Source organism: Ailuropoda melanoleuca, chromosome 4, assembly GCF_002007445.2.
Source record: "Ailuropoda melanoleuca isolate Jingjing chromosome 4, ASM200744v2, whole genome shotgun sequence".
NCBI lineage: Eukaryota > Metazoa > Chordata > Mammalia > Carnivora > Ursidae > Ailuropoda > Ailuropoda melanoleuca.
In genome coordinates this window covers 10,999,639-11,011,224 of record NC_048221.1, presented here as the reverse complement: position 1 = coordinate 11,011,224, position 11,586 = coordinate 10,999,639, and the positions used below count along the sequence as shown (strand labels likewise).

General features: G+C 47.9%; 1 protein-coding gene across 1 annotated transcript; it reads right to left on the bottom strand.

Annotated features, from left to right (window-relative positions):
* Window positions 1-2,738: 2,738 nt before the first annotated feature.
* CCDC105 (coiled-coil domain containing 105) lies at window positions 2,739-11,321 on the bottom strand. Its single transcript, XM_002928166.3, has 7 exons — window positions 10,673-11,321; window positions 9,159-9,263; window positions 4,673-4,871; window positions 4,108-4,274; window positions 3,879-3,974; window positions 3,676-3,789; window positions 2,739-3,095 (listed from the first exon to the last, which is right to left on the bottom strand). Exons 1-7 carry the CDS (start codon window positions 11,240-11,242, stop codon window positions 2,847-2,849), a joined length of 1,500 nt encoding a protein of 499 aa, XP_002928212.1. The 5' UTR covers window positions 11,243-11,321; the 3' UTR covers window positions 2,739-2,846.
* Window positions 11,322-11,586: the final 265 nt, after the last annotated feature.

Below are 11,586 nucleotides of genomic sequence, written 5' to 3'. Positions count from 1 at the left end.
TCCTGAGTTTTTCCTTTTACCATTAAAAACTGAGATAAAATTGACATATAACTCGTGTAAGTGTAAGAGATGCATCATACTGATTTGATACATTTATGGTGCAACGTGATTGGCTAACCAATTCCCATTGGCTAATCACTGTCACATCAGAAAGTTATCATTTCTTCTGGTGGTGAGAACAGTGAAGATTTATTCTCTTAGCAAATTTGATGTTTATAATATAGTTTTGTTGTCTGTCATTACTGTACTGTGTATTAGATCTCCAAGCCTGATTTATCTAGAAGTTGTGAGTATGTGCCCTTAAACAACACCCCAAATTTTTCTTGAACAAAAGGAATTCACCTTATTCCCAGAGAAAGAATTCTTTAATATTCTGTACAGAAGGATTTGTCATTTGCTAATGACCACGGGCTGCTCCGTGTCAACTCTTCTCCGCATTTCATAATGGGGGTTTTAAATGCCCACTCTCTTATTTGAATCCCATCGCTGTTTATTTGATGTGTATGGGGTACATAATTTACTGTTTGGTTTGCTGACCACAAGACCATGAACCACAGCATTTGGACCTAATGGAGAAAACTGTGTGCCACCCAGAGATCCTGGAGTTTGAGATAGAAGTAGATGGGGCTTTGGGTACTACCCCACATGGAAAGGAGGATGGATTGAAATAACCACTCACAACATCTTGTATTTCCTGCCATGATTTGCTCAAGAATTTTTCAACTTCACAAACTCATAGAAAAGGGAGTAGCATGGTAGTTGCCAGGGCCTGGGAGGAGGGGGAGGGACATGGAGGAGGTGTGGATCGAAGGATGCAAGATTTTAGTTATGCAAGATGAATAATTCTGGATCTCTATGCACAGCGTGGCCACTATAATTAACAATATTGTATACTGGAAATTTTCAAAGAGGGTATATCTTAAGTGTTCTCACCACATACAAAAAAAGAATAGAATTGGTAACTAAGTGTGGGGTGATGGATGTGTGAATTAGATCGATCGTGGTGAACATTTCACCACATATACGTATATGAAACATCAAGTGGTACTCGTTGAACATATGCAATTTTTATTTGTTGATCATACTTCAATTAAGCTGTTAAAAGTTTTTTTGACTTTGAAGATGACTCTGAGAAGCGCTTAGTTTAGGCCAGAGTTTCTCCACCTTGACACAACTGACTATTTTCAGCAGAGTAATTATTTGTCATAGTGGGGGCTGCCCTGGGCTGCAGGATTCTTAGCAGCATTCCCTACCCCTACCCTTAGTTGTGACAACCAAAAATGCCTCCAGGCATTGCCAAATAGCCCCTGGTCGGGGGCAGAATCGCTTCTGGTTGAGAAACTGTTTTCATCCAACCTCTTTTGGATGAAAACTACTGTTTTAGTTCCCCCAACCCCCCCTTTTTTTTAAGGGATGATGTATTTTATTCCCATTTTATTTTATAATTTATTTTATTTTTTGTTTCAGGTTTAATTTAAATTTCAGTTAACATAAAGTGTAGTATTGGTTTCAGGAGGAGTATTTAGTGATTCATCATTTACATACAACACCTTCTTCCATACAACACCCAGTGCATAACAAGTGCAGTCCTTAATACCATGGGACAATGACACCCACCTTATGGTGTCACTGAGAGGCTTACTAGGTGCCCATGTTGTGACCCGGGGCAGCAGCTGAAATCTCAGCTCAGAGGCAATGGAGGGGATTATGCAATCACTGTTGGGGAATACTGGATGAGCAGAGGTGACAAGCTGGGGCTGTGTCAGCAAGGATGAGGGTGGCAGATTGCAACCCAGGGTGTAATGCCTTGTGTGCAAAAGCAGTACTTGCATTCTTACGCAAAGTTTTGGGGCTTGATGGATGGACAGAGATGTAGGGAAAGGGACAATTTCCAGCCCCAGGAAGGATCTGCAAGAGGCTCAAAATTCAACAGAGTGGTGGCAGCTCTGTGCCCCCAAAGGATGTATGGACTGCACCCACAGGTGCCCTTTCTCTTTGGCTTCAACCAATAGGGAACACTGGCCAACGGAGAGAGGTGAGTAGGGACATTTATTCCCCCAGCGTCCACATGGCAGCCCTGCAAGGCTGGCTGCTTTTGACCACTTGTTCTTTCAGATTTAGGAGTGGCAAAGATGGCTCCTCACAATTACCAGCACCTTGGTTCTGTGTTGTCCATTGAGGTTTTTCTCTATCTTGCCTGCACCTTTGCAAATACAGTTGATTCTCATTATATGTGGTAGTTATATCCTATAACTATGTGTGTGTGTGTGTGTGTGTGTGTAATGTTAATAACGGCAGCCAGTGGGCATGGAACCTGCATTCATTAAGAGGGAAGGAGTGAAGGGAGCTTCAAGTTTTGCCCCAAGTGCAGGCTTTAGATGCACGGATTAAAATTTTAGCTCTTCTGCTTTCTAGCTGTGTAACGTTGGGCAGTCACCAATCTACTAGCCATACACAGTATCCTTATGACAAGCCTTTGAGGTGGGTGCTGTAATTCTTTCCATTTTACAGGTGAAGACACTGAGGCCAAGGGGGGAGAGTGACTTGCCCAACGGTATAGTTGAAACTGGGGACCTGGGATTTGAACCCAAGAAATCTGGCGCCCAGATAGAGCCCGTTAACTCCCAGGATATACCGCCTATAACGTGTTGTAGGGTAAGTGATTGATACACAACAGGTGCCTAGTAAATGGTAATTATTATCATTCTTAATTTTAGTTCTGTTAGAGAATGCTTCGAGGGAGGGTAGGTCAGGCGAGCAGGCGGGCCATTGAGCTGTAAGTCTGCTCCGCAGGTCCAGCCAGACCTGGGCCAGATGGCTGGGGCGGGGGGCGGGGGACGAGTCCGTCACTTGGTGGCAGCATCCGACTCGACGCGCGGCGGCGTGCGCGGGTCCCAGTCGTTGACCAGGCGCTGCGCCTGCTCATAGCACACGTGCGGGTGCCGCTGGCGGAGGCGCAGGCGCACTACATTGTAGTCGACTTCATACCCGATCTTCTTGCAGTTGAGGCTTCCGGTGAGGTTCTTGCGCGTGGCGAGCAGCTCCTTCAGGTTTTTTTCCACGTGCGAGATGTGGCGCTGCAGCTTGTCAGTGCCCTGGGGAGGGGCCGGGACCGTGCTGCGGGCTGGGCGAGCCGGTGCAAGGGCCGCCGGCCACGGTGCGGGGTGGGTAATACGCCAGGGCCAGGTGTGCGTGTGAAAGGAGCACACCTTTAAGAAGGGGCGGGCCTCAGAAGGGGAGGGGCACACCTGGGCCACGTGTGCTTGCAGAAGGTCTCCGCCTGGGAAGGAGCACAGGGGGAGACGCGGGACTCGCAGAGATTGGGGGCAACACGCTTGGGCCAGATGCGCTTGAGAGAAGCTGCGACAGGGCGGGGCTGGGGGGGTATGCACCTGGAGAGTGAGGGGCGGGGCGGACTTGGGATGAGGGAGAGCATCTGGGCAAGGGGTGCATGAAGGAGCTAGGCTGAAAGAGGGCCGTATCGTGAGCGGGTGAGAAGGGTAGAGGTTGAGGGGACTTTTTGAGACAGGTGTGGATACCGGAGGGCCTCCTTCTGGACGGGAGTTGAAGGACTGGCAGACCTGGGTCAGGTGTGCTTGAGGACGCGGTGTTACCGGGATGGGGCTGCACCTAGAGAGGGCGGGAAGGCGCGGAAGGGGCCACCAAGGGGCATACCTGGGCGAGGCGAGAGGCTTCCGGGAGTTGGGTGCCCACGTGTCTCTGGTACACTCGAACCAGAGGTCTATCCAGTTTCTCTCGAGTCTCCAGGTGACGTTTTGACAGAGGACCCTGGCGGAGGGCGGTGGGCGGGGCAGTGAGGCCCAGGCTAGGCGAGCAACCCCGGCCCCACCCCCGCACGCTCCTGCGCCACGGCACACCTTGATGAGACCACGAGTGATGTACATTTCCTGGTTGAATTTCGTGTACCGATGGATAGTTCCCCTCATTAGTCCTAAGCTCATGTTCATTCTTTCCTGGGTGGGTGGGAGCACAGAGGGATCACACTGGCTTCCGGGCTCCTCTGCTCCCGCGTCCCCCTCTCTGTAGTCAGCTCTAGCCCACCCTAGCCTCCCGCCGCCAACTAGGAGTCGCGCCCGCCGCGCCCACCTCCAGCTCCAAGGTCTCACGCATCTTCTGTGCCAGCGAGGCACACACGCGATCGCTTATCTCTTGTTGTTGCTCCCGGACGTCCTCCTCGTTCTTTGTCATTTCTAGCAAGGTGTCCTTGGACTCCATCCACAGTCGCTTGGCTTCGTAGAGCGCCGTGGCGCACTCTGCGGGCGGCGTGGGGTCACGCGTGGAGATACAAGGCCTCCTTTTCCCGATCCTGGCTTTCTGAGTCCCCCTCTCTATTCTCAGGTTGTGTTGGGCCCTGGGCGAGGGGGTTTATTGAAGGAGTTGGAACAAGTCCAGGGAGGAGCGGCTGTTCGCGGAGTTGGTATAAGTAGTGTCCCGCATCGAGTGAAGGAGTGCTCGCCCGCAGGAGTGTGGGAAGCAGGAGTGTGCAAGGGGAAGAGCTAATCAAGAACATGACCTCAGTGGAAACGGGCTCTCAGCCCTCTCACTTGGTCTAGGGGGGCAATTCCCCAGGGAAGGCAGTGGCTGAGAAGTGGAGGCAGCGTGGGCACCCGAGGATACCTGCAATAGTGGACTCCTTTCTATGGGGGCTTACCTGGGGTATAGGTGCCCACAGGGTCTGGGGGAGGCGTTTTCTGGCCCTGAGTGCGGGGGGAAGGGACGCGGGAGAGGTTCACCCAGGAGTGGCGGCCAGCCTGCTCCAGAACCTTATCCAAGGGCTGGTTCATTAGGTCCACAGCTTGGAGCCTCTCCTTACAGCAGAAGGCCAGAGTGTCGCGGCAGGACACCAGGGCCTGGGGGCAAGGAAGCAGAGAGGGGCAGAGAAAAAGGCAGAGTGTGAGTGGGGAGGTTGGGAGAGGTGGCTGGCAGTGATTTCTCTGCTGGGGGCTCCAAAACGTTTCCACCTCCAAACTGACCTTCTCCAGTTCTCATTGCTGGCAGAAAGAATTGATTTATTTCCAGGTGGAAGCTCAGACACTGCCCACACCCCTCCCCCTGTCCAGAAGCCTTCAGTGATTCCTGTGTGGAGAGGGGAGGAGCAGAAGGGGCTGGTGGTAGCTTCCCTGCCCTGGGTGTCATTTTTTTTTTTTTTTTTTTGGGTTCCGTGCCTGGCTTTGCTCTGGCACTGCAAGAAAACCCCTCCCCAGTACAACTGCCCCACTTGTAAAGAGGAGAGGTGGCACTGGCTGAATCTACACTGATAGTCTTCCTGCAGTCCTTTGCTCCTCAGCTGCATTCAGGGCTGATCCCCTCACCTAGCCTCAGGGTCTCTCCTCCTCCACTCTTATTAGTATCAGGAGCCCTCTGCTGTCCTCAGAGTATCTCCCCCACCAACATCTATCTCATCTGAACTACTCCCACCCAAACCCTACTTCCACCATTATAAAATGAAGCATATTGCATTTCTTCGATATTTGCAGTTATTTGAAAGTTATATTAAAACAAGTCTTTTGTATTTATATATGGGTATATATCATACATGTATATATGTTTATTATATAATATATATTATGTATTTATAAAATATAGTGTATATATTATAAATGTACATATGTTATAGATAATGTGAATATATATGGATATATTATAAATGTATATATATTTATGTATTTACATATGGATATATATTTATTATGTATTTATATATGGATACATATTATATATTATGTATTTATAATGGATATATATCCATATCATATATATCCATATATAAATATATTTATTTATATATTACCCATATATAAATACATATATATACATGTATAAATACCACCCTCATCAAAATATAGAATATTTCCATCACCCCAGAAATATCCCTAGTGCCCCTTCCCTCCTTTCTACTAAGCTGCCTTGCAGATTAGTTTTGCCTGTTCTTTAATGTGTCCATAAACTACAGCCTATGGACTGGCTGCCTCTTTTTGTAACTAAATCTTCATTGGAATACAGCCGAGCTCATTCATGTGCATATTGTCTCTGGGTGTTTTGTGCTACAGTGGCCTAACTGAGCAGTTGTAACAGAGACTGCATTTTGCACAAAGCCTAAGATATTTACTATCTGGCTTTTCAAGAAAATGCTTTTGAAATCTAGAACTTCGTATAAATGGAATTACGCAGTGTGTATCCCATGTGTAGCTTCTTCTGCTGAATGTAATATCTTTGGGTTTCATCCATTTGAGTGAAAAGTAGATTTAAAAAAGTCTTTCATTCATTCATTCATCAAATTTTCATCAAGCCCCCCCTGCATGCTGGGCAGTGTATCAAGGAGTGGAGAATGCAGTGGGGAAAAGTGATCCATTTCCCACCCAAAAGAAGTGACGGGGTCAACATGTGCAGACAAGAGGGGCTAGTGGAGGATCAGAGAACTGGAGATTATCTAGAGGGGAGCATGGGGTCCCGAGGGTTTTTTTTTGTTGTTTGTTTTTTGGTTTTTTTTTTGGTGATAAAATAGACATAACAAAATTTGCCATTTTAACCATTTTAAGTGTAGGGTTCAGTGGCATTAATGTTGCACAACCACCACCACTCTCCATTTCTAGAGTTTTTTCATCATGCCAAACAGATCTGTACCCATCAGAAAATAATTCCCCATTTGTTCACTAGTGAGAATGATCCAATAAAGATGGAAATATTGGTGATGTAGGAGAATGGGGAGAAAGTGGGTGCAGAGGTAGATGGAATTATAACATTGGCAGGGAATAATGAGACAGGTTCCCTTCAGTGGCTTCCATGCATTGGGGTCATTCCCTGAGAATGAGGAAAGGAGAGAGGTGGAGAGGTCTGAAGGAAGAGAAAGTGTGAAATAACTTGGCCAGTGGGACAACAAGCCTTCTAGAGACACATGGTGAGATCCCTGGGAAAGCTCTGAGTGCCGGTTTGCATTCGTGATCTGCAGTTGATATACGTCTGTTTGGTTGTAAGCATTTTTCTCCAGAAATATGTACATCAGGTTTCTCCAGTGGCCCTTCTCAGTTTCCATCTGTGTCTGTTTTTCCCCCATCTCTCTATTTGCCTTTCTCTCTTGCAAAGCTTTCTCTGCTGGGGCCACCCTCGGGGACTTCTCCCTTGTCAGTTTCAGACTATCTTGAAGGACTTTTCAGGACTCACCAGATTTAAAGGAATATGACAGTGGCCTGGGGATTTGGTGGGGTGAGTTCAAGGAAGGTTCAGCACCACGGACAGTAGTACATGAGCTCCTAAATTTCCTCCCCTAACCTCACCCACCTCCCTGATCTGTCTCTTATTTGAGTGTCCTTATAATGTGAACTCCGTGAGGGCAAGGCCAGCTCTGTCCTCTTCATGACTTTGTCCCCCAATGCCAAGCATGGTGCCTGGACACCAGGGGACTGGATTAATATTTGTCAAATAGATGAGTCAAAAGCACACACAGAGTACCAGCTAACTTGCACCAGTTTCAAAGGCTCCATCAAACCTGGATGCTCTCTTATCTCCATTAGAGCCCTCGTAAAGAAATCCCTGCTGCAAGAGTGAAGGATGTAGTGACAGACCATCTCCAGCTGGAGCCGACAAAGATTGAGCACATATTACAATGTAAAGAGCTAGGCTCAAGACACCTGACCTGAATCATAAGGTAGTTCTCCCACTTCCTGGTATATATCCAAAGAAGATCAGGATCTCACAGAGATATCTGCACTCCCTGTTCATTTCAGCATTATTCACAATAGCCAAGACATGGAAACAGTCTAAGTGTCTCTTGACAGGTGAGTGGATAAAGAATATGTGATATATATAATATTATAATATTAGTGGATTAATAATCAAAACATTGATATCTTAATATATTATAAAACCATTATATAATAATTACCATATTATTATAATATGTAATATTTTATACAATACATTGGATATTTATATATATCATATATAGAAATTATATTACATATAATATGATATAATATATAATTGTATAATAATTATATAACATTATATAATTACATTTTATATTATATAGAAGCCATATAAAATTTAATAAATTATATAATCATAATATAATATTTTATAAAAATATCACATTATATAATACAATGTATAACATAATATATTATAAATTATATAATAATAGATATAATAGGTTATATTAGTATATAATTATATATTTATTATAATAATAATAGTATATGATATAAACATATAATGTAATATGTATATAATAAAATATATACGATATATTTTACAATATACAATTAGCCTTAAAAAAGGACATCTTGCCATTTGTGACAACATAGATGAGACTGGAAGTTCATTATTATGCTAAGTGAAATAAGCCAGATGCAGAAATATCTCACTTATATTTGGACTCCAAAATAGTCAAATTCATAGCGCCAGAGCATAGAATGGTAGTTGCCAGGGCCTGGGGTGGGAGAGGGAGAAATGGGGAGACGTTGGTCAAGGGGCAAAAAGTTTTAGTTGTGCAAGATGATTAAGTTCTGGGGTTCTAATGTAGAACAACGTGACTATAGATAACAATACTGTATTTTATAATTGACATTTGCTAAGAATTTCGATCTTAAGTGTTCTCACCACACACACCTAAAGGTAACTATGTGATGTGATGGATATGTTAATAACCTTGTTATGGTGATTATTTCACAATGTAGACATATATCAAATCATCAAGTTGCATGAAATATATACAATTTTAAATTGTCAGTTATACCTTGGTAAAGATGGAAAGCAAGAGGACGCCTGAGGTGAAGCCACAGCCCTGCCATTGGCTAGCCCTGTGCCTTGGGTGAGTCTGTGTCTCTCTGAGCCTCAGTTTCCCCATCTCTAACAAGGGGATCAGGGTTTCTATTTCACAGGAGAGTTTTAAGAAGTTAACTCGGTGACTGCATAGGGCTTGGCACAGAAGGGGTGTTCGTTGTTATTTTGGGGCCCAACTCCATCTCTCAGAGCCTCAGTTTTCCCATTGCGTCGTGTGGAAATACAGTGAATGTCAGGGCAGGATGGGCAGGGGTGTGGTTTGAGGGTTTGCTGTGGCTACAGTCCCCAAGGTCAGAGCAGTTCACCCATTCAGATCCACCTCCAGCCCTCCTAACTTGGCCCTAGGTATTCCCAACCTTGAGCAGAGCCTCTGATTTTTCCATATCTTTTTCCATCTTCCTCTTCATGCCCTTTAGCTCCTCCTTCTCCCAGGTAAGCATACTGTCAGCTTTGTCAGGGGCCTAGAAAACAAGGAGAGAATCTCTCACATCTTCCAGAAGGGGGTTGGAGGGAGATTTCTCCTTCCAGGGTAGTAGAGGGTTTGCTAACTTCGTAAACTTTGGGTTTGGAGAATGGAGTTGGTGGTACTCTCACCCTTTGGTAACCTCACTCTGAGAAGGCTTTATTCTTTCAGGGGGCGCTCACTGGGGGGGGTCTTATCCTTTAGAGATTAGGGCTGGGGGCTTCTCTGTTTTATAGGTAGGAGTCCAGTGAGGTAAGATGACGGTGATTTAACTTGGAGGAAGGTTGTTCTCATTCTCTGGGGCTGGGGATCCCCCTTCCTTGGTGATAGTCCTATCCTCCCTCCCTGGCCAAAAGTAGAGGGGATTCATAATAGGGATGATGAGGGGTTACCTTTTTGGGTTCTTACTATATGGATTTGGGGGCTGGGAGTAGAAATTCCACCTGGTGTGTGGGGGTTTCTTTTCTCCTTAGGGAGGCTGGAATGTTCCCCATTTTTGGGGTGGTGGTCTGCAGTTTCACTTTAGGGGGAGGATTTCACCAGGGCTAAGAGCTGGGGTCTCAGTCTTTTCTCTGGCTGGGGACTTAGCTCTCAGTGCAGGGGCTTGGAGTCTGAGGGTCTCAACCTGTGGGCAGGACCCGTTCCTTTCTCCCCAGATGAGGCCTGGGGAGGGGTTCTCAATTTCTGAGGCTGTGGGGGAGGACCTGGGGTTTAAAAAAACGTTTTAAGGATGGCTCAGTAAGTTAAGTGCCGGACTCTTGATTTTAGCTCAGGTCATGATCTCAAGGTGCTGAGTTCGAGCCCCACATTGGGCTCCGTGCTCTGTGCAGAGTCTGCTTGTCCCTCTCTGTCTCCCTGCTTTCTCTCTTTCTCAAATAAATAAAATCTTAAAAAAAAAAAACTCACAAAAAACCAAAACAGCATTTTGAGGAGAGTTTCATGGGTTAGAGTCAGGACATCACCCACGTTCCTCAGCGGGGGACTTTGGGTGTGTTTTCACTGGGATTGGGGCATTGAGGGTCTTATGCCCATGGGAGGGTCTATCTTTCTGGGCCTGGGGGCTGGGTGGACGATTTCATACCTGGGCTGGGGCTGTGGTTGGGAAGAATTTCATCTAGTCTGATTCAGAGTCCTACTACCTTCCCTCCTTGGCTGGGGGACTGGAATAGACACTCTCTTTGGGGCAAGGGGGCTGAGGATCTCATCCCCTTGGGAGGGTCTCACCCTGTGGGCTCGGAATCGAGGTACCCCCTCTTGGGGGCGTCCTCATCTTCTTGCGCCCTCACTCGCGGGAAGCTGAGGCCTAGGGTGGAGGTGGGTGTTCTCTCTCCGCGGAGGGGTTTTCCCAGGCCGAGCGTCCGGGAGCTCAGGCCTTGGTCTCTGAGAGAGCAGGGGGAATGGTCCCACCTTCTCAGACTTGGGCCGGTAGCCCCGAAGCTTGCCGCTCTGCTGGTTAATGAGCAGGCCCTTGCGCACTTCGCTGAGCCTGCGATCGGTAGCCTCCCGCTGGCGAAGCAGCCGCCGCAGCTGCCCATTGATCTGGTGCTGCGCGCGGCACAGGCGGGCGGCGGTGAGGCGCGCTCCGCGCGCGTGCGCGTGCACCACCTCGGCAGTCTGCAGGGCCCGCGCATCGCGGTGCAAGGGCAGCGGCAGGCGGGCGTGCCAGGCCGGGGGCTTCATCTTGCCCTTCCACAGCGTGACGCCCTCTCCCGGCGGCGGCTTCTCCAAGGTGCCGCCGCCCTTGAGCATCTCCACGCGGAAGCGCCAGGGCAGGATGTAGGCGGCGCGGCAGAGGTGGCGCGCCACGTGCGGGTCCCTCACGCTGTCCTTGGGTTGCCACATGGTCACTGCCTCCTGCCCGCAGCGGTCGGTCAGGTGGTGCGCCTTCTGCGTGATGGCCTTGGCTGCCTCGCGCCATGCTGGAGCCCCTACGCGCGTGTCCTGGCTGCGCTCAGCTGGGGTTATCAACACGGGCATTGTCCCCGCTTGCTACCTCGGCCTGGCCCGGGGGCCTCCACGGGGAGGGGCAGGGACTCCCAAAGACGCACCAACTCCTTCGTGGTCTGAACAGTGAGTGAAACGGAGTGCCCATCACCATGACGACGGTGGCAACAGCGCAGAAGGAGTTCCATAGGTGGGGGAGGGGAAGGCTACAGAGAGGCGTGGACGGCGGCTTTGCTTTGGAACTTGGCCACGGTGGCTTGCAATCTTGACTCCTTGAGGAAGCCGACCTCATTTAGCACAACTCTCTCTGTTGTTTCTTACCCCCAGCAACACAGGCCTTCTTCCAGTTCTTGGAGCACGCTAAGCTCTTTTCCACC

What these genes read in the sequence shown, in the direction of transcription:
- CCDC105 (XM_002928166.3), bottom strand. Translation starts at nt 11,242, where the DNA reads ATGCCCGTGTTGATAACCCCAGCTGAGCGCAGCCAGGACACGCGCGTA. An exon ending in AATCAGAGGCTCTGCTCAAG is followed by an intron (nt 4,872 to 9,158) that starts GTTGGGAATACC and finishes CCTTGCCCCCAG; the next exon opens with GCCCTGGTGTCCTGCCGCGA. An exon ending in TGTGGGCACCTATACCCCAG is followed by an intron (nt 4,275 to 4,672) that starts GTAAGCCCCCAT and finishes CGCCGCCCGCAG; the next exon opens with AGTGCGCCACGGCGCTCTAC.